General features: G+C 51.5%; 1 protein-coding gene across 1 annotated transcript in view; it reads left to right on the top strand.

The window, feature by feature from the left end:
* The window catches only part of SYN2 (synapsin II), a 154,975-nt gene extending 133,116 nt beyond the window's left edge, over positions 1-21,859 (top strand). The window contains exons 10-13 of the mRNA XM_040246702.1: positions 578-727; positions 14,330-14,390; positions 18,264-18,513; positions 20,937-21,859. Of these exons, the coding sequence (XP_040102636.1) occupies positions 578-727; positions 14,330-14,390; positions 18,264-18,513; positions 20,937-21,072 (597 nt within the window). The 3' untranslated portion in view covers positions 21,073-21,859. The remainder of the gene's footprint in view (positions 1-577; positions 728-14,329; positions 14,391-18,263; positions 18,514-20,936) is intronic.
* Positions 21,860-22,077: the final 218 nt, after the last annotated feature.

Consider the following 22,077-nt stretch of genomic DNA (forward strand, 5'->3'; position numbering starts at 1 on the left):
TATCCCTGAATGAGAGAGGTGAACTACGGAGTCTGCGATCCTGGGCAGGCAGATACTTCCTAAAGGAGGAAAACATCGATCTGGACCTTGAGGTACAGGAGGAATTGGCTCGGAGGTGAAAGTAAAGGCATCCCAGGTCATGAGCAAAGGCAGGAAGCCAGTCGTTTAATGGACAGAGTATCAGTGGGGACAGAGGTTGTGTGGGAGAAGAGTCACAGAGGAGAGAACTGCCTTCTAACCAGAGTTAAGGGCGTGGCCTTCCGTGTTCCTGCTCCCCTGTCTGCCAGCCTCAGAGCCCGGAGCTGGACTGTCTGCCTGCCTTCTGCCTCTCCCCACCACCCTCAGTCGCCAGACTAAAGTCCCACTGAGCCCTGACCTGCCTGAAGTCTGGGGAGGCCCAAGGCCAAGGCTGCAGGAGAAGGGAACGGAGGCATGCAAAGGAGCATGCCTCCAACTGAAGACACAAGCACCCACTTCACCCCAACCTACCTCTGCTGGCTTAAGTCCTGCTTGTTCTGAAAGACTGTCCCAGGCCGTGGATGTCTCCTTTCCTAACCGGCTTCCCTTCCTCCCCCAGGTCATGGACTGTAGTATGCCACTGATCGGGGAGCACCAGGTGGAGGACAGACAACTCATCACTGAGCTGGTCATCAGCAAGATGAACCAGCTGCTGTCGAGGACCCCTGTCCTCTCTCCTCAGAGACCCTTAACCACCCAGCAGCCACAGGTAAGCAGGGAGGAGACACAAGGGCAGCCAGGAACCCTTGCCTAGCCCACTGCTCCAGACGGCAGTGGCTCTAGGACGGAGCAGAGGTCAGATGCCCACAGGTCTGGGTGGGCTCTCTGGAGTCTTTTCCTTCTCCCTCTTTTTCCCTTCCCTCCCCTCTGGACACCTGATTATCGTCCATCACCCCTTATAGAAACCTTCTCATTAGCAATCTGCAGGATCAGCTGTATAACTGTCCAGAGATGGAGTATCAGATCCCTCCCCTCTGAACTTGAGGACTCCAAGGAACCAGACCCTGTTCCCTCTGGGACTTGTAACCTGGAGTTCTCTGAGGAAGGGCTGGGTCAGGTCTCATTAGCTGCTCAGTGCCTGAGAGGTCTGTCACACTTGTAGAGAAAGAAGGGTGTTTCTGAGACACCTGCTGGTCTGGAGAGGGGGAGAGTCGGGTCCCTCATTCTGGGAGAGAGTGACAGGTAGAACTCAAATAAGAACTCTGCTTTCCTCCCTAGGGGAGACGAGGCAACTTCCTAGTTGCCTGTGGTGTGTGACTCAAGTCAGTCACATCTGCAATGACGGTACTCCAGCCACAGGTCTAGTGGGAGATCCCCACTGAAGCTTTTGTGGAACCTCAAGCCCTGTGGCTCTAGAGTGGGCCAAAGAAAGGCAGGGACCCTCAGCCTGAGGGCCTTTAGTCCATCTAGGATGTAGCTCCTTTTTCAAAAATATTGCCAAGCTCTTCCCTCCACTGTGTAATAGAGTTGTAACAGCTTGGAACAGTGAATCCAAGAACTGAGTCCTAGTCTAGCTCCAAACCGCTGTATGACTTTGGGGGGAAGTTACTACCCTTTCTAGGGTTCAGGTTTTATCATTTGTAAATGAAAATCTCTCAGCAGTCTTGCTTTCAAGATCCTACCTCAAACATTCAAGGAGGTGGAGTCGGACTCAGAGTGTGGGCTTTGCTGCAAGAACTCTCCACGTTTGATAGTTTACTGGCTTTGTGACCTTGAGCAAGGACTGCATCTCTGACTCAGGAGAGACCTGAACAATAGCACCTGTATTCCAGGGTTGTTATAAGGATCAAATAAAGTAAAGAATATAAACTATGGCATAGCATATCATAAATGCTCAATAAAGGCTACCTGTGTTATTACATAAGTAGGCAGCCTCTGGGTGTAGGTTCCCTCCAGTCTTCGGGTTTGAGGTCATCTCTCCCTTTTCTAAAGATTAGTGCTTTGCTGGGATTATGCTGCAATCAGGAGCCAAGTAATTGGATCCTTGAAATCGTATGGTAAGAAAGAAGAAAAGGAGGGGGAAAAAAGTATAAACTTGTCTGGTTTATTTCATATAGAAGCAAATTACCTCCACATTTATCTTCTCATCATTTGAGCATGACCGGATCATAGCGTAGAAACACAGTTTACAGTCATAACAATGGACCTGAACCCTCAGGAAAGGATGCATTTTAGTCAGTGTTTCATACTCTGGTTAAGAAGGCCAGAAACATAATGCATAAGAAGTGTTTCTGTAGAAAATGACTAAGATAAAACAACATGACAAGCGGTAAGTCAGTACCCTCTCTCCTCTGTCTCCTCCGCCCTTTCTCCACCCCTTATTAATACAAGATGATATCTAAATACCTTTTGAGCTTTAAAGATCTCTCTGAGTAGAATTCTCCTTCTACCCTGATTGATGCTGGATAGATGAGAGCTTATGGGCTAATGTATGTCTGTGCTGTCTTTGTGCCCAAGTTGAGAGTAGCCCCATGAGGCGGGATGTTGCCACAGATCAGCTCTTACGAGATACACACCTTCCGTAGGGTTTCGCTGGTGGCTCAGATGGTAAAGAGTGGAGGAGATCAGGGTTCAGTCCCTGGGTCAGGAACACCTCGTGGAGAAGGGAATGGCTATCCGCTCCAGTATTCTTGCCTGGAGAATTCCATGGACAGAGGAACCTGGCAGGCATCCATCTCCATGGATGGCAGAGTCAGACACACTGAGCCACTAACACTTTCACATCTTAGATGGCTCATGCTGTGGGGGCCTCTAAACAAGTACAAAAATCTGTTCCTGTGCTTTAGGAATATAGTCACCAGATAATTATATAGGGTAATTAGGGTGACACACCTTAGTTGCTTGTTAGAGATACAAGCCCATTATTTAAATATTGTGCCTAACTAGAGGTGATAGAAAGATTTTCCTGGTTGAAATAATATCAGGCCTGCAGTAGATTTTATGATTTAGTAAATCTGATGGCATCACTGTGTCTTCTGGTCCTAGCTGTCTCAGGGATGGGATTGGCAGATGGTTGCTCATTCCTGCTCTATAGGAAGAGTGACAAGAGTCCCCTTTCCCCCTGACCCCTGAGAAATCTGAGTATCTGGTAGCTGCTTAAAGAATTTATGACAGAGTAAGAGAGCCAATGTTGCCCAGGCAAGATAAACAAAAATGGGCTGCTCTGGGACCCTGTGAAGATCCCTTCAGGACTTTTATATATGTGTGCACACTCTCTTGGCTCCTAGAGCAAAATCCTTCTGACTAGACTGAAGGCTATGCCGAGGGTCAGGAGATCTGAGTTCAGTCTGTCCTTGCCACTGACTCATGAGGTCACCTTGGGTAGATTTCCTTTTCTTTCTCCGTCTCAGCATCTCTGTGTGTAAAAGGAAGGGTTGAACCAAGAAATTCACTAAGATCTTTTCTAGCAATAAAATTTAATTATTTGAAAATTATAAAATTTTAGTAACAAAGAAAGACTTCTTCCCTAAAAAAGTGTTTTCACCCAATGAGAGCATTGATTCTTCTTTCATGTGATTCCCTTACTTTGTGAACATTAAATACTTCAACTTAAATATTTTAAAGAGAAACCCTTCAGAGTCAAGGCAGGAAACCTGGTAAGGAATGAGCTTCCCTAAACACAGGGACACCTGTAAAAATTCCATACAGCAAAGCCCTTGTGGCTTCAGGGTGAGTTTTTATCCACTGAGCTTCACAGTTGAAGTTACAACAGGATATTGCAGAAAGCACAGTGTGCTGGGAGTCAAGACACTGAGGGGCCAGTCTCCCTCTGCCAGGATGTTATGTGACTGTGGGTGAGTCACTTCCCACCTCTGGACCTGCTTCCTCACCTGTGAAATGGAACTGGGATAGACGATCTTTAGATCCCTTTCAGTTCTGAGGTCACGTGAAACCTGAAGTCAGCCCACCTGTGAAATCCGAAGGCAAGTCCTCCACAGACCACCCTTACTCCTGCCACGAGCAGAAAGTTTAGACACTCCCCCAAACCACCCTCAGGTTCGAGAATTCTCTGGAAGGACTCACAGAACTTCCTGAAAGCCACTGTACTCACAGGTGCATTATGGGAAAGGATACAGGTGCAAAAATAAAGGCCCAAGAAGGCTGCCGAGGGCAGTGTTTAGGAGAGTTCCGAACCCAGAGCCTCTTTTGTCCTTAGGATGTGTTAGTCTCTGGCTTCAGTCACTGTGCGGCACAGGGACTGTTTGTTGCCAACCAGGGAAGCTCACCTGAATCCCAGTGTTCAGGGGTTTTGAGGGTTTCATCTCATAAGCTTGCTTGCTTGATTGATCATTTCCTTGAGCTCTGGACTTTCCCCTCCCTGGAGGTCAGTCTAATACCACAGGGCCTGAGGGGCCCACCCTGAGTCATCTCATTATCATGCACCATCAAGGGTGGTCTGAGGGGCCCCCACCTTGAATAACAAAGACACTCCTGTCACTCAGGAAATTCCAAAGAGTGTAGAGGTTACTTCCCAAGGCAGGGAGGGGGGTTGTGAATAAAGGCCAGATCTTTCTTTGGACAAGGCCAAATTCTTTACTGCATACATAATTAAATTAATTTAGCAAATGTCTCTCAAATACTCTCAAGCCTTATTTGTCTGTGTTTTCTCTGACCAGCATAGGCCTAGGCCAAAGTATGTGCTTAAAATTAGTTAGTAGACTTGGGGTGACAGGGGTAAATGCAGCATCTTCGTAGCGTCCTAGCTCATGCCCACCATGCCCTCACCACACTGGTACAGGCCTTTATATTAGCTGCGTCCTCTCTCTGACGTACTCTTTCTGTATTTTTGCATGGCTGGCTCCTTTGAGATCATATAACTGATTCTTCCTCAACTGCTGTGTCTCAGGTCTGGCAGAGGCATCCTGGCTACACGAAGGAGCAGTATAGGCGTGGTCTGCCCAGTACAGTCAGTCGTGGGTAGAAAAGTCCAACAACAGTAACAAAACCGAGTCTGTCTACTTTTTTATTATCACTATGTGGTAGCCATTCTATATCAATGACAGTGATAAACCACTCCCACTTACTTCTCCCTTGATCTGCCAGTGCAACACATGTTTGTTGGATGAGTTCCTGGTTGGCATGAGTGTCTTTAGCAGCCTTAGCAGCGCACTGGGCTTGGGCTGGGGGTCTTCTGCGTGCGTTTGGCAGAGTCCGAATGGAAGAGATGCACAGCAAAGCGAGTTCGTTCGGGCCTCAGCCAGGGCTTGCAATGGCAGTCTGAGCCCACGGGTGCTGCCACTCTTGTCCGCTCCTCACCATCAGGCTCCACACTTCTGGCCTCTTTCTTCCATGGCTCTGGCAGCTCAGGCTGAGAGAGCCTCTAGCCTGTGTCACAAGGCCCGGATGCTGCTGCTTGCCCATATTCTAGGTCAAGACCAGGACAGACTTCAGTTCAGTTCAGTCGCTCAGTCGTGTGTGACTGTTTTCACCCCATGGACTGCAGCACACCAGGCTTCCCTGTCCGTCACCAACTCCCAGAGCTTGCTCAAATTCATCTCCATCGAGTCAGTGATGCCATCCAACCATTTCATCCTCTGTCGTCCCCTTACTTATGACTAGCCGTTATCGACTTTTCTCCCTTTCTCCCTTCCTCTCCTTGCCTACAGCTCCCCCATTAGAGCTTTTGTTTGTTTCCGTGACTCTAAAAGAAAGCCTGAAGGAGGTTAGGGGTGGGGGAGGTGAGCAGAGAGCCTCCCTTACCTTGTCAGCCAGCCACCTAAGTGGAGTAATTGTAAGAAGCAGAGAGCCAAGTCATGGGGCTGGGCCCAGGCCAGCTGCCGGGCCCAGTTGAGAGGAATAGGGGCAGGGGTGTGAGAGGCACGCAGTCGCTGAGAGCAGGAGTGAGTGGCAAACCCTTTCCGTCTTGGCCTCACCCTGGCTGGCCTGCCAGCTTCAGGGCTTCCCCGAGAGACCCGCTACTTGGAGTGCCGCTCTCAAGGTGGCAGTGACACCTGGTGGCCAGTGCCGGCCAAAACCTCCAGGCTCCATGCCTGCAGAGCCGCCCCTCAGGCCTGCTCTCCTCTCCCCTCCTCACTCCCTGTCTGGGGGCCTGTCATCTGGGATCTGAGCTGGGCCTCATCGCATCCTGGGTCCCTGGAGGGGGTCTGCTCCTGAGACCCCAGGAACCACGGGCAGGACTGCAGGTGGAGAGAGCGTTCGGGTCACACCCGCAGAGAAGGTGTCCTGGGGCTCTTGTTCATGTGTCTAGTTGTTGCCATTTCCTATCACACCGCTCTCCTTTTTATTCCCCAGTAAAATCTTCCGGAGCCAAAGGACTGAATTGGTCATGAAGGGATTTCAGACGCCCCTGGTCTTTCTGTCTGGCTGTGGGTTAGACCCCTGACCGTCTAAGATGCTAAGGTTCAGCCTTTGGAAACAGGAATGCGTGTAATGTGTCCGGGAAGAACAGGAGGCTCTGCCTCGATCTTGAGCTGATCACAGCACACCTTCAGTGTCGCTTCCCATCCGGCAGTCGCAGCAAGGCAGGTGCTCAGAGGAGAGAGACCCAGAGGTTGGGGCATTTGGTAGATCTGTTCTATGAGCAGAAGTTAAAAGGGCTGAGCAGCAGAATTCTCAAGGAGTCTGTGACTCCATATCCTCAGCTCTCTGACAGCTGTCATGGGGCAGACCAGATGCCAAAGGCAAGCCTATTGGAAGACGTGAGTAAAGTCTCTGATGCTGAGAAAGGAAATGGCTGCTCGGGGAAGCGGTACGTGGCTGCCATGTCACTGCTGATGTCCAAGCCACTCCTCAGGCACATGGTGAAAGGCTGGGCTGGGGGCTAGGGCTGTTGGAGCAGGTGGCTCTTAACAGTCTCCTTCCAGGTCTGAGACACTGTGATCCAGACCGTGCACTAGCCAGAGACCTGGGAAAGTGACGAGCATCCCAAATTGAAGGACTGGGGCCCGATAACCTCTGGCCTGGGGCTTCTGGTGGGGCATTATGCAAGTCCTTTTTCACTGATTCTCTGGCCTAGAGAGATTCTCAGAAATGTTTCCAGCTAGGCCTTTCCAGCTGCAAAGGACTCTGAAGTCTCTCGAGAACAAGGAGACCCGAGATTGAGAAGGGGTCCAAGATTGGAATCTAAAGGGCCAGGCAGTTAGGGAGGAGACACAACTCAGACCCCAAACACAGGCCTCAGAGGGCTTCACTCAGCTCAGAAAAAGTAAATTTCAGGCAAAGAAAGGCCTTCCTGCTTCCCACAGTTGGACCACTTTAGGGAATTTTTTTCCCCAGTGAATGTAAGCTGAAAATGTGAGATTTGAGGCAGGTTCATATAAAGTCACTAGTGACCAGATCCCTTAACAGACTATTCAGGGAAACTGACTATTTTGAGGCTGTCTTAACTTGTAAGGGACATCTTTAATCACTTGTCGCTGACATTCTGACCTTGGGTGACCCAGCCCCCGGGGCCCCCTTAGGTCTCATGGACCACCCCACGGGACCTTTCTTGTGTCCATAGGAAATCACTGATCATGGGGGGACTGCAGTCCAGGACATGCCTCTGCCCTCAGAGCAGCAGCTCCCCTCACATGAGGAGGAGGAGCAGGTCCCTGGGTGCCTTTTGTAACCTCTCAGCAGAAGGAAGGTGGGCTCTAGGGACCGCAGGAGTGATCCTAGAAAGGTCCCAAGGTGCCTGGAAACATGCTGTCCCCTTTTCTCTGGCTGAACCTACAACCTCCCGACCACATTCCTTCCTGCTGCCTCATTCCCCCTGGGGTCCTGGGCCGGGGTGGGGGCGGGGAGGGCAGGGCCTGGGGAGCTGATCAGAATAGCTCAGTGGCGTGTCCAGCGAGAAGCTTGGCCTGGCCTCTCTCCTGGGGCCAGACCCTGAGACCCTTTCCCAATTTCCTGTCTCAGATATGCTGAGCAAGCACAGGCTTTCCTCTGTGGTGGGGGCCGCTGGACTCTGGCCAGCAACCCTCAAGAGTTGAGTCACTCAGTGTCTTTCCTTCCTCAGCTCTCCAGCCTGCTGGGACCTCCGATAGGAGCTCCTCTCTCACAGCTTGTCTGCTGAAAGCCGCAGGCTGGCGAACGAAGGGTGCCTTTGGCACAACCCCACAAATCTTCCTCCATGGACTTGGTTTCTCTCCCAGACTAGTGATTTCCTTTCCAGTCAGCTCAGGAGCTAACATTTACTGTTTTTGAAATGACTTTACTGCATCTTCGGGGACCTTGCTGGAACACGTCAGTGATACACAGAGGGCAGCCCAGCCCCGAGTCCACACCCTACCGTGCCCACCCTGAACTACTGTGCACTGCTTGAGCAGCTGACAGAAAACCGCCAGCAGTGTCTTCTCCACTGATGCGTGAAATCCTACCATTAAAGCTTCGCTCCTCTGGGCCGATAATTTATTATTATTCAAATAATAGTAATGATGCTCAGATCATTACTTCACCTGGCACTTTGCAGTTTACAAAGCACAGCCATTATTCTGAGCCTCACAGCCTTTCTGTGAGATGCTTTAAGCTGGTGTTTCTGTCTCTGTTTTACATATTAGTAGAGAGAGTGCAAACAATCTGTCCAAGGTCACATAGTTTTTAGGCAGGAGAGCTGGGTCTTCTGGCCCCTAGTTCCACAGACACTCTGCAGCGCCCTGCACCGTGCCCTTTGGATGCTCCTCCGGAGCTCAGGGACAGTGAGAAGTGGGGGAGCTGGCCCTGGGGATCCTGTGCAGGGGCAGCCCTTGCCCTCCTCCTCCTCAGACCCACACTGAGCCTCCCAACGTGGAGACACCTCCACACTTCAGCTCTCTCTTGCTGTCCCCTCGCTGGCTTCTCTGGTCACCAGCGCCGGTCGCCTCAGCATAGCGGGACCCGAGCCCAGCTGGCTTGGATGGAGAGCAGCAGCCCACTCTCCTCAAACCCTGCGCCTGCAGGACGCCTCTGCTCACACCCTGTAGCCTTGGCTTCTTGCTGGGCTCGAGACTCCACAGCTAAGAAAGGCTTGGCTCTTACCTCAAAAAAGTACACAGAGGACCTAATTGGGAGCCCAGAGCCTGTAGAAGTTGCCAGAGCCTGTGACTGCAGAACCCCAACTCCATGCCCCGCCCAACCCCGCTCCTCGGACAAGAGTTTGTCCAGGCTGTTTTGAACACTGCTGCCAGGAGGCTCACTCCTTCCCACGCCAGCCCTTGACCTTGATCAAATTCATGTCTGAGTGACTTTGAGCTTCTACCTGGTCCTCGGGGTTTCCCTAGTTACCACATTTACTCCTTTAGACTTGGCTCATATGAGAAACTGAGACTCAAGAGATTAAGTAACTTGCCCACAATCACATGAGGGGAGATGTCATTTTACACTGCTCACCATCCTGTCTGCTCCACGTACCCATTTTATTGCGCTGGTGTCCACCTTTACAAGAGGCACCCAGACCTGGTGATCACTGCTCTGTCGTGAGGCTTATCTGTCCAAAGAGCAGTGGACCGGTGACCTCCCCTTGTTGGGACACTGATGCACCTCCAGCTGCAGCGTTGCCCGCTGACACCCTCTGAGCCTCTTGTCTTTCTGTCAGCCCAGGCTTGTTTGGGGGTTTTCCTTATGCTGCTGCAAGGCCATTTATCCTCCTTCTTTGTGTGCAGCTGAGCACAAGCGCTGGACCTCGCATTCTTACCTGTTTGAGTCAACCCAGTTTCCTGAGGGAAATGCTGTTGCTCAGCCTGGCCCCGAGTTCCTGCTGTGGGCTGGCCACAGGCCAGGCTTTGGCAGTGACGCCAGAGTGGCCAGACTTCTGTGGAATTCGGCATCCCAGGCGGCTCTTGGTGACTGGAGACAGATTCCGTGGTAGCCAAACCCCACAGGGAGCAGGCCCTCAGCCCCAGCAGACAGAAGACTTGAGGGTGGGGCCAGAGAGTCTCAGCCTGGCAAGGGCCAGTCCTGGGGGACTTTCCTCCCTCCTCCCATCACCCCTGGGAAGTCTTCAGTCCACAAGCTCCATAGGGCGGGGGCCAGAGAAGCTCCCCAGGCGCCAGACCAGGGTGGCCCAGGCACATTCCCAGGCTCCAGCGTGAAGGATAGCTCCTGGGAGTTCTTCCTCTGCAGGCTTTAGAAGGGAACTTGTGGGCTCAGGTCACCATTGGGGGTCTCAGTCGTATAATTCAGAGGCTACAGAGAGGAGAGGCAGGGCCAGGCTTCGTGGTGTCATTACCCTGGCAGCTCATGCTGTGAGTTTTACCATCAGAACTTAATCTAATCCGTGGGTGTTTTCGTTTTTCCTGGAATCATATGTTCTCAGAGTTGAAAGGTGAAGCGTAGTGTTCTTCTAACCTATCTCGTATTTCATAGAAGTGTACTCCCTGCTGTATCTCTGTGAGGTAATTCTCTAGCCTCTGCATGAACATACCCACCCTCCCAAGATGCCTCTTCCACTGTTTTTACAATAGGAAGTTCTTCCTGTCGTTGAAAGTCTACCTTTCAGAGCTTTTGCCCACTGGCCCTGGCTCTGCCCTTGTGCCCTGTGGTCTTCCATAACTTTCTCTGAAAATAGCAATTCTCCAGGAGGAGAGCGTCTTAAGCTGCTCTGAGCAGAGTCAGGTGTTTCATAGGCAGCTGTCAGGGGGTACAAGGTGAGGCCCTGGGGGAGGGGACCAGCAAGAGTCAGTCTAGTGGCTCCACAAACTGAATGAGTTTCTCTTTCATCTGAGTATCCATCTCAGGCTGGGAAAGATCGAAGGCAGGAGAAGAAGGGGACAACAGAGGACGAGATGATTGGATGGCATCACCAACCCAATGGACATGAGTTTGAGCAAACTCCGGGATATGGTGAAGGACAGGGAAGCCTGGCGTGCTACAGTCCAGGGGTTGCAAAGAGTCGGACACGACTGAGCGACCGAACAACAACACTCCACTCAGGCAGTGAGACTGTGACACCAGTGGCATGTCAGGGAGCTCAGAGGAGACTGCACCATCACCGCTGAGTCACGTTCCCCAAAGCCCAGGAACAGGAGCACACCGAAGGGGGTGTTCCGTAATGAGAGTGAGACCTAAGAGATGACAGAGTTTCAGAAGGAAGGACGCCATCGGCATCACCATTACCGTCACCTGCCGTGTCTTCTGTAGCACCTGCCAGGGACAGGCACTCGGAGATGTCTCAGTAGATGGGTGCACAGGCAGTAGACCGATCGGTGGATAATATCCCTTTATATCATAGAAACCATCTGAAGAAAGATAGATGCAGAGGGGGAAATAATTTGCCCAAGGCCACCAAGGTAGTAAGTGGGAGATTTAGGTTTAAACCCAACATCTTCCAAACCCCAAAGGCCCAAATTCCACTGTGCTGCCCAGTCTTAAAGACTTACTGTTAGGGACCCAGTGGAGTGTGTGTGTGTGTGTCTGTGTGTGTGTGTGTGTGTTTTGGGTGCTAGGGTTGAAAGGCAGCCCTGGTGTCCTGTGTGTCCATTACCACGCACCCCCCTATAATCTCCTCTTCCAGTTGGCAGCCAGGCCAGGGGAAGGAAGCGCTCACGATGGCAAAGAACTCTGGGGCCTGAAGTGTCACTGACTTGACTGGATTACGCAGTCTTGGTGGAGACCATTTCTGCTTCTTTGAGGATTGTTTTGAATTTCCCTTCTGCACCGAGTGGGCAGGCACAGGTAGCAGGCCTCATGTTCTAATTCTCTAACCTGAGCATTTTCAGAGCTGTTCATCAGAGTTGATCCCAGATACGGGGTGGTTTGACATCTATGGTTTAATGACGTCTTTCTCTTGAAAGACTTATACCCTACTTCATTTTGGACTTTACTGTTGTTGTGTGGTTATTTATCTAATAAGCAGTCATTAAGGACCTCTTATGCGCTCAGACCTGTGCTTGGTGACATTGGTAGAATGACGATAGTCTTAAACTTTCCAAAATAGTCCCAATCTTAACTATTTTACCTTTTAAATAAATAGTTACCTAATCAGGCCATATATCCTAAATTTTCTTCGGAAAAAATGGGCACTGTAATTGTTAGGAATTCATGAAAAGGTGAAGACTCATCGTCCTTGCTGTCAAGGATCTGGTGATAGAAACATCATCTCAGTCTTCAAGATGATAACAAGACTGTCTATTAAGTGCTGTTATAGCATTTCAGAGAGGAAACCACAATCAAAAGGGGCAGTCAGAAGAGAGATTTCACAAATGAGGTATAATTTGACTCAGACCTCCAGGATGTGTGGGATTGGATTGGCTGAAAAGGAAAGAAGGTATTTCTGAAGGGTACTTATCATAAACACTGGAGTGGCCTAGACTAGAGAACAAGCAGTGAAGGGTCAGGCTGGAAGGAGCAGGCACGTTTAGAACATGAGGGACAGAGGCTCAAGGGGCCAGTCCAGCCATGCTGAAGCAAGTTTCTGGTGTCAGCCTGAAGACTGCAGACGTCATCCTGTGGGCGACAGGAAGAGGTCAGACTGCCTGGGCTCATGTGCCAGCTGCCTCTGTATTACCTGACTTAGCTGGGCCTCAGCTTCCTTATCTAAAAATCAGGGATGTTGATACCTTGGAGAGCTGCTGTGAGGCTTAAGGGAAATATTGCATTAAATTGTCCATCGTGTTGCCTGGCACGTGTATAGTGTTAGCTGTAAATTATTTAGAGCAGTGAAAATGTTACTTGCTCAGTTGTATCTGACTCTTTGCAACCCCGTGGTGTAGCCTGCTGGGTTCCTCTGTCCAGGAAATTCTCCAGGCGAGAATACAGGAGTGGGTAGCCATTTCTTTTTCAAGGGGTTCTTCCTGACCCAGGGATAGAACCCAGGTCTTCTGCATTGCAGGCGGATTCTTTATCATCTGAGCCACAAGGGAAACCCATTTAGAGCAGTAAAGTGATACAATTAGAGAAGGAGTCTAGGAGGATAATAGGTATCCAGAAGATGGATTGGAAAGGAGACTAAAGAATTGAGAGACTATTCTAGTAGTCTAAACAAGAAATGATACAGGCCTGACCAGAGTTGGTCAAGAGGAGATAGTGAATTTCGGATGCAAAGAGGGAAAACTTGGTGGGTCTTGATGGCTGTGGAAGGTGTGGGCTCTAGCTGGCTGGGCATGGGGATTTCAGGGTCAGGGGTGAGACCCTCCTTGAAGGCCCCATGCAAATCTTGGAAGAAGGGAAAGGGAAGTGTGGGCGTTCTTGCTGTGATCTGTAAGAGGTCGGGATTGTGGATAGAATGGGCACCCTCTGGTGCAGTGGCACCAAAGGCGTTGCAGAGGGCCCCCCTGCCTTCTACTGCCTAAAATCCTCTTGGTAGAACAGCTGTAGGCAATGCTGTCGTTGAAAGACCGTTACCCTGGCGAGAGCGGCCCTTTTGCTCTCCCAGTACTGGAGCTGAAAACAGGCCTGCAACAGCAGGAAGGGAGATAGAGGCCAGATCAGGGGCCCATGGGAATGGGGAACAGTTTTAATGTGGGAGTGGGGCTGGGGGGGTGGCCTGTCACAAGGGAGAGGAGCGCTGAAAGAGGAAGTGGGGGTGCGGAGGACTCGCAGGGCCTCTCCTGGCCTTGCCTCCGAAGCTCCTGCTTTAACATCACTGTCAGCACACTTGGCAGTCCCCCGCCTCTTGGAGCATCTCCCCTGAGCTGAATTCAGGCTCCACACGCTCCCTGCCTTCAGTGCAAACAGTAGATAAACTGAAGTCACAGGCCTCTCTGCTCCTGTCAGGGCATAATCAGAATCACAGCTGGGAGGAGAGGAAGCCTGGGAGTAGAGCCATGGTGCTGGATAAAATGCAATTATGCTGTTAGAGAGGGAAAAACAGCTTGGCCTTGAGCACTTTTACAAACATTAATGTCTTACTCCTTCCCTCTGGGTAAGGAGGGTCCTGGGAAACAAAAGACGGCCCCCCTCCTTCAGGTCCCTCCCTGCGCGGGTTCCAGCCCAGCCCAGAGAGTGGCTCTGACCCCTGAGTCAGCCAACTCTGCAGGAGTTAGTGCCAAGGTTTAAGCCGTCACCTGGCCCAGCCCCCGCTGGCGCTGGGGTTGATCCTTCCCCTAGAAGCCAGCCGTGAGTCCCAGGGTAGCTGGCCCTCAGGCAGCCCCCAGAGAAGAAGCCAGATGCTCTTGGAAGTTTCTGTAAAGGATCTAGAAGGAAGGGAAAGGAAAAGGGGCTAAGGGTCTCAGATACTGCCTGCCAGAGTGGTTCTCAGCCCCAGATTGCCTTCACTTAGGTCCCAGCAATACACCAGAGGCAGAGAACCCCCTTGAGGTGTTTGCAGAACAGGTGAAGCCCTTGGGCCAGGTCCCAGTGGATCCCACTGCAGCCCTGCCACAGAGCCACAGGGTTCTCTTGGGAATCTGCCTGGAGTTTCGTTTTTTATCTCTTTTGCATTTTTGTCTTCCAGAGTGGAACACTTAAAGATCCGGACTCGAGCAAGACCCCGCCTCAGCGGCCAGCCCCTCAAGGTTGTTTACAGTATATTCTCGACTGTAATGGCATTGCAGTAGGGCCCAAACAGGTCCAAGCTTCTTAAAGCAATGGGTAGTTAATTTTTTTCAAAGCAGAAATTTTAAGCCAAAAACAAACAAGGAAAGAAAGGAAAGCGGGGAGGGAAGCAGCAGAGCCTCCCTCTGGTGCCGTTTCTGCGTTCTTTCAATGCTGACTGGACTCTGTTCTTCCTATGCAGTGTGCGCGCCTCTGTCTGGTTGTTCACCTGTTCCTGTTCGTGCTTGTAATGCTCACTTAACGTTTCTCTGTATAACTTGTGAATCCAGGGCTGTTTGTCAACAGTGAACAAAAGAATTGTGCCTCTCCCAAGTTCAGTGCGACTATCCTCTGGGTGGTTTGATAGTCTTTTCTTTTTTAAGTATTACACAATGTGGGGTACAATAGGACTGGGGGTGGGGTGGGGTGGACAGGGGAGAAACAAAGACCACAAGATCAAACCTGACTCCCCTCCTTCTTCTCCCAGACTCAGATAAACCACCCCTCTCCCCCAACCCCCTGCTTACCTCCTTGAGTGTGCTTGGGATCTTCAGTGCTTTTCGCTTCCTTTCTGCATGACTCGGGTAAATAGCTAGAAGTTTACGAGATTTCCAAGGTCTCATTTCCATCACTTCATCCGTTGAATCTGAAGGCGTCTCTCTTTTTCTCCATTTGCTAAACTTTGGTGCATTTGAGTTTCTGTGAATAGGCTGGCTGTGCCCGTGGAGCTTTTGTGTTTTCTAGTGATGACATAAACTATAAAGAACAAGCTTATCTCCAGGAATGTGTTCTGTATTCGACATCCCAGTGTACCTTTCGTTTTATTATTAACTAATTAGCTATGAGATTAGACAAAAACAAATGGGGCCGCTGATGTGCAATATCAAAGTGACTTTGTGAGTATTTTCTCTGTGTTCATCTCAGTCCCCCTAAATTGTTTCTGAATTGGCCATCTGTGTGCTTCTGTGGAACCGAGGCTGCTTCATTTTCCCCAAAGCTTGACCTGTGTACAGAGGTGATTCCTTAGCGATTTGGGAGCTGCTGAAAGTCTGGGAAGGACTCAATTGCGCTGCCCTTGGCCTCTTTCGAGGCATGGCAACTTGGGAGCAAATCGGAACTGTCCCGTTTCCCACGAGTGGTGTACACTGCCTCCTGAACTCTGAGGTGGGCGCCTGCTTTAGTTTTCAGCTGTTCCAGGAGCTCTCCTGAGTCCAGAGGCTGAAGAGCTTCATCTTCCCTAAGAAGGACTGTCTCAGATTTTAGCCCATGTGTGTCCAGGGCCGGGGCTCTGGGAGAGCCCTCACCCATCTTGTTCTCTCTCCTCTGACACGCATCTCCCGGGCAGGGAGGAGGCAGTTTCTACACAAGGCCTCAGGTCAGGGCCTCCTCTTGCTGTCTCCTGGCCAGGCCGGGCCGGGATGCCACGTGGCCTCCTCTAGGGCCGAGGGCCGAGGGCTTTCACGCCAGCAGTCTGCCTTTTAGAAGCGCTTCTAGCTCTGCTTTCACATCCCCCCCACTGCGGCCACAACACGTCGCCTTTCTGGACGGCCAGGTCTGAGAAGTCGCTGGTGACGGTGGTGCGTAACGCGGTTCCTGCGTCCAGGGGTCCGTGCCCTGCTTCCCGTCTTGGCTGCTGGCAGGTTCTGAGCTGCAAGGAAATGCACTGAGTGTGAATGTTCTCGACTGCGATTCCTCCCTTAGCTGATGTGGATGCCAACGGTAGTCAGTGTGCTGTAAATAGATATATATTATATGCAGTTCCGCACTCCCAGGTGGGTTGCCTAAGAATCAGGTCCTTAAAATACCTCCCAATTTGACGAAATGATAGAAAGGAGTAAAGAAACATTTCCCAGGATGGAGGAATACATTTTATTTTTTTAATTTTATTTTTGTTCAAGCAGTGAGCTGATGATGGTGTTGCTTCTTTGCATGTGATCAGTGTGAACATCCAGGTGCTTTTCATGTGACATTCGTGAGCCACAAACACAAAGTTGCCATTTGAATTCAGTCGGACTGCAGGGCAGTGTCGGCCACAGTCTTGTCAGGTGGGAAAGAGGAGAACTAGGGCTCCCGCCCGCTGTCAGACATAGCTGACTGCATACCCTGACTGTCCTGTGCCCTCGGGCAGCATGCTTAGGACAACTCTGTGGCCTGAGGCATCTGTATCACAGTAAAAGAGTGCAGTTCAGGTGTTTTGTACCCATTTCTTTTCTTGATGTTGTCCCCCTTTTTTTGTACCAATCCAGCTGGGAGAACCTCATTTAATGCTGGAAGTGTGATTGAAGTACCTCTTTTTTGTGACTCTTGTACAGCTTAATGTGCAATAAAGGAAAAGTTTTATCTGTCTTCAGTGTTAAGTTGTAGTTTCTGGCTGTTCAAGCATCTCTGTACAGGTGGGAAAGCTCTCAGGTGTCTGGTCCAAGAGACTGAGCTCTCAGCCTGTGGTACTTGACAAGAAAATGCTGATACAAACGATGCCAAGCTTTGGGAAAGGCGAAAACGTGTTCACATGAAATGATCTGCTAATCTGTCATCTTTACTAGTTATCTGATTTGAACCTAGAGCTTCTTCAACGTGCAAAATTCCATTTATTTATTTACTTGTTTATCTATGTGTAACTAACCCTGGTATGAATTGGTCATTTATGATAAAGTGGAATATGTACCATGTAGAGGGGAAACCGGCTTACAATCGTGGACGTACAGTGGTATAGATGTATGCTTCTGCCTCTCCTGAGGCCACAGGTATCCCTGTGTTTCTGGAAAACTAAGTTACAAGTCTTAGCTGTCCATTGAGTTTCTGTGAGCACACTTCTTCCAGCGGGCACATGAATGGGTACTCTGGGACTGAGACTAAGAAATGAGATCTGCAGGTTGCCAGACTGTTTTCTGTCTCATTCTGGGAGAAAGGGGATCTTAGTCCTTTTCTGAGGGCGGTGGGGGGGTGGGGGAGCAGGCTACTTTGCCAAATGGTGCCCACAACATCTCCAGGAGAGAATGGGACTTGATTTTTGGAGAATTTCACCACACACCCCTGGGAGGGACAGGAACCCCTTAAGGATGGTACTAAGAGGGAGAAGAATTGCCTAGACATGGAAGTTCCTAGTCATGGGTGTGAGTTAACGCTAAAAGAAAGCCCTGTTGGGGGTGTGGCAACCAGACACCGAGGCATGGAGAGGGTTGGGACTAAAGCCAACTCTAAAACAACACAGTGTAAGTCAGTGATGGTTGTAAGGCACAGAATACTTTCTGAAGAATGTTCTTGTCCATTGTCATCTTTGACACACTACCCTCTTGAAAGATAACTAAGACTGGGTCTCAATTGCTCACAGTTTTCTGCTTGGAAACACTGAGGTCCAGAGAAGTCAGCTAAGTTACTCAGGGACTTGCTGATAGACGGTGTCTGGGGTTTTCTGATCCCCGGGCCAGGACTCTTTCCACCACCCTACGCTGTGTGTGCCGTGTGGAACTTGAGACCCCCTAGTACCCTATGGGCCAGGTTGGCCTGCACCTGAGGAAGCTCTGGGGGAGAGGGGTGGTCCCTGTGTGTGGTCTGGGGGCTTTCTGTAGCAGAGCTCACCCTTTAAAGGGCTGCTCAGCCCCTAGTTTCTGCCCTGCGCTCCCACTTCCGCTGTGACCGCGTTGTCGTGCGTCTGAGAAGGCACACGTAGAGCCATGTCCTTGGGGTAACCAGGGACTTCAGCCTCCAGGGGTGGCTCTGAAGGGCTCCAGCAGCTTCTTGTGACAGAGTTTATCCTCTGGTAATTAAATAACCACACCCTTCGTGATGTAGATTCTAATAAGGAAACCCTTTGATATGGTTAAATTATGAAGTTTTTCTTGTACTGAACCTAGGGGGCCCTGGGCAACCCCAAGGAATGCAACCCCCAGGCAAGGTGCTGCCTCCACGCCGGCTCCCCCCGGGACCATCAGTGCCACCTTCCTCCTCCTCCTCCTCCTCCTCCTCTTCCTCCTCCTCGGCTCCTCTGAGGCCGGGCGGCCCCACCACCCACGGAGATGCGCCTTCCAGCAGCAGCTCCCTGGCAGAGGCCCAGCCACCCCCGGCCGCTCCACCGCAGAAGCCCCAGCCTCACCCACAGCTCAAGTAAGAGACAGCTCAGCCGCTCCCCGCCTCCCCTCTTCCTGGGGCTCCAGAGCTGCTAGGAAGCACCTTCAGTCAGACCTCCTCCCACAGACACTTTTGTGGGGGGTTTTGGGGGGGTTGGGTTTCGATGGGGTTTTTTTTGTTGTTGTTTTGTTTTGTTTTTTGTTTTTTGGGGGGGCATGCTCGGGTTGGCTGGGGAGGGTAAGAAAGAGGGAAGTGAAAGTCTAAGGTCTAGCTAGAAACTCAAACCCTCCCCTTTCTTCCTGGGGAGTGACAGACAATTAAGACAGTTACTACCCCCTCTCCCATTCTTGTACTAACTTAGGGTTTGCGTTTGGGTTTTTTTTTTTTTAATCCTCTTTCCCACTCTTTTTTTCCATTCCTTCTCTCTCTGTGTGTATGTGTCTCTCTCTTTCTTTAAAAAAGAAAAAAGTTCTCTTTTCTGCCTCTGACTCACAGTTCACGGTATGCCAATCAGCAAGGCTGCCCAGAAGGAAAAGGGAGAAGTAGTTAGATCCATCTCAACTTTTTACCTTCAGCTTGGTCAGAACGAGGTTGGCTTCTGGTGCAGTCATCAAAGGAGAGGCCCACATACAGACCCTGAGGGACTCCATTCTCTTGGGTTCCCTCATTCCTTACAGTGACCCCAGAGACTCCCACCACACTGTCCAGCCTCAGAAGACAGAACTGGGGGCCCCTGGGAAACAGCACAGTGGCATATGGGAGGGGTAGCGCCAGAGGACTCAGCCCTGCCTCCCCTAGACCCAGGATGTGTCTCTCTAGCAGCCCAACGCAGACTTCTGTCATCACTGTCAGGTCAGACCCCACTGCCCGGGGCATCTCAGTAAAGAGATGAGACTCTCGGGGACAGAGGTCTGGGGCTCCGATGAGCCACTCAGAGACAGTCTAGTCAGTACAGAGACGGGAAAACCCTGCTCAGAGCTCTGTGTTTCTTTGTTGAAGCCCTTCTGCTCATCAGTGACAGAGCCGGGTGAGGGCTCCGGTGGTCGATGACCACTCTCTGTGAGTCTTTCAGTCCTGTACGATGGGCAGGCCATCCCTCAGTCCAGCTCCCCAGCCCGGGACACGGGCACTTGCCTCATCTTGCCTGCCCCACAGCCTCCCCTCAACCTAGTCGTGTTCTGCTTGTGAGCCTTTTAATCTCTCCCTCCTACTCTTGAGCTGACTCTGGCCCCAGTCTGAGGGCAAATCTCTGGGTTTGTCACTGCCTCTGGGCTGAGCCAGACAACTGGGAGGCTGGTCCCGGTGCCCTCGGCCCATGTGTGCAGAGGAGTCCTCGCTGCCAGCGGCTGATGTGTTGGGGCTCATCCCCCCCCAGTGAAAGTCAGGGCGTCCATCCAGTCACTACGGGAGAAGAGTTGGGCGCACACTTGTGTAGAGGGGGATTTGTGGGGCAGCGCCCGAGTTCAGGAGAGGGCTGGGAGTGCTGAGACTCCAGAAGAGGAGTTCTGGAGGCAGAGGTGAGCAGGGAAGAGACAAGCTGAAGTCAGGAAGGAGAGCACGTGGCCACGGGCACACCAGACCACGTGTTCCCTCCTAAGCACTGGGCCTGGCCTTCCCCTCCACCTGTGGCCTTCACAGCTTTTCTCTCTGAACCACCGGTGTCTCGGGAGAAAATCAGTCCCTGAAATATGTGCGATTCGGGCTTTTTTCTCCTGAGAAAACTACCCAGTAACCTCATGTGGGCCTGATATCTAGTTCTGTGGCCCCAGACACCCTGAACCTCACAGCTCTCCCCCGAGGAAGCCTGTGAGGACCATTGTGCCCACTGGGAGGGCAGTCCATGGAGGCATTAGAGTTTGTGCCAAGTCCAGAGGTTCTTTAGGAATCAGAGAAAGAAAAGCAAACTAGAAAGAGCTGAAAAGGCCTAGAGATCATTTTACCAGACATCAATAGAACACAATTAAGAAAGCAAACAAGAAGCCGAGAGAGGCACGTGGCTTTCCAAGGTCAAGGGTGAGGGCTGGAACCAAGACTTTGACCCATGTCTTCCGACACCAGCTCCACTCGCTGCTGGACGGTTGGTGGGAGAGGGCGCACACGAGTCCACTGGCCCCTGTTCCTGCCCTTCACCCGAGAGTGGGCGAGGGTGTGAGCTTCCTGGACTGGTACCGACCCAGCTGGTGCTTTAGCATTAAGGAAAAGAAAGCGCCTCAAGCCCCTCTTTTCTCCCTGCCTCCCCCACGGCCCGTCCTTTCCTGCTCCAGCAGTGCTGCAGGGGAAGAGAAGGTGGGGCCTCCCCGGGCTGGGAGCCCTCCCCACGCTGGCTCTCTCCTCTGGCTCCCGGTCTCCCTGGGGCGGGAGCGCGCGCTCCGATTGTTGTATCCCTGTGTCACCGTCCCTCCCTCCCTTGCCTGGAACACCACCATCTCACATTCTCTCTGGTTTTTATCTTCTTCAAGCAAGTCGCAGTCCCTGACCAATGCCTTCAGCTTCTCTGAATCTTCCTTCTTCCGCTCTTCAGCCAGTGAGGATGAAGCCAAAGCAGAGACCATCCGGAGCTTGAGGAAGTCCTTTGCCAGCCTCTTTTCAGATTAGCTCTGCAGACACACAGGGGGTCCCCGGCCCAACCGGGAAAGGTGTCCAAGACACTTGCCAGCAACTATCCGCCACGCTGGGTGGTGATGTCCCGTGCCCTTGACGTGCGTGGCCCCCTCCTCCGCTCCGTTGTGCTCAGTGGCGTGGTACAGCCCAGCAAAGGAACCAGGTGACAGTCTCAGGGCAAGGTGCCTAACCAGCGAGGGGCACCTGGCATCAGAGAGGGTCGAACCCCCTTTCCCATAGTCATGAGAGTTTCCTCTGAGGTCCCCGTTTGCTGTGACTTTAGTGGCCTTACTGTGATAGCGCCGTCATGTCTTACTCTCCCTTGTGAAACCAGGGTGCCCTTCACTGAGGACATCTGCTTGCTTCACCGAGCTCAGATGCAGTGCTAAGCATGCCCCTCTCCCACTGTAGTCAGTGCTGCCCATTTGGGGAGGAGAATATTCTTACCCTCCCCCAAATATTCTAGGCTGTACGTGTGAGGGACTCACCCACACCCGGATCCCTGTCACACCTATTTAGCTGTTGGAAACACCCCTTCCCAACACACGTGGTTCCTCGACTTCTGTGGTGGCGAAGCGCCTGTGGTCTGCTGACTCCAGCGATCAAGGACCTGTGGTCTTGCCGCCCCCTCCGGCGCGGTCCTCCTGAGCAGACCGTGGTGGTCTTGAGCTCCTCTGAAGCCATGCTGTAGAGAATGCATGCCAGTACGCCAAGTTTTGTGTTCCTCTCCAAATAAATGTTAAGACTTTCGGTGTAATAAAAGCAGCAGCATTCACCAGCATTTGATTCAGCCGTGAGGTCTTCCCCAAGCCGCCCTGTTGACTGAGACCAGCGCGAGTGTGCACGAGTGGAGGGCAGAGAAAGGGTGAAGCTGTTGGTGTATATGTGACTGTCTCTGCACATGGTTGAGAACATGACTGTCCCTCAGACGCTCCCTAGGCTGCACTTCCTGACATCGCCCAGGCGAACCTTTTCCTCCAGGATGGCTGGACTCCTTCA

The sequence above is a fragment of the Oryx dammah genome, unplaced genomic scaffold, assembly GCF_014754425.2.
Source record: "Oryx dammah isolate SB20612 unplaced genomic scaffold, SCBI_Odam_1.1 HiC_scaffold_9, whole genome shotgun sequence".
Classification (NCBI taxonomy): Eukaryota; Metazoa; Chordata; class Mammalia; order Artiodactyla; family Bovidae; genus Oryx; species Oryx dammah.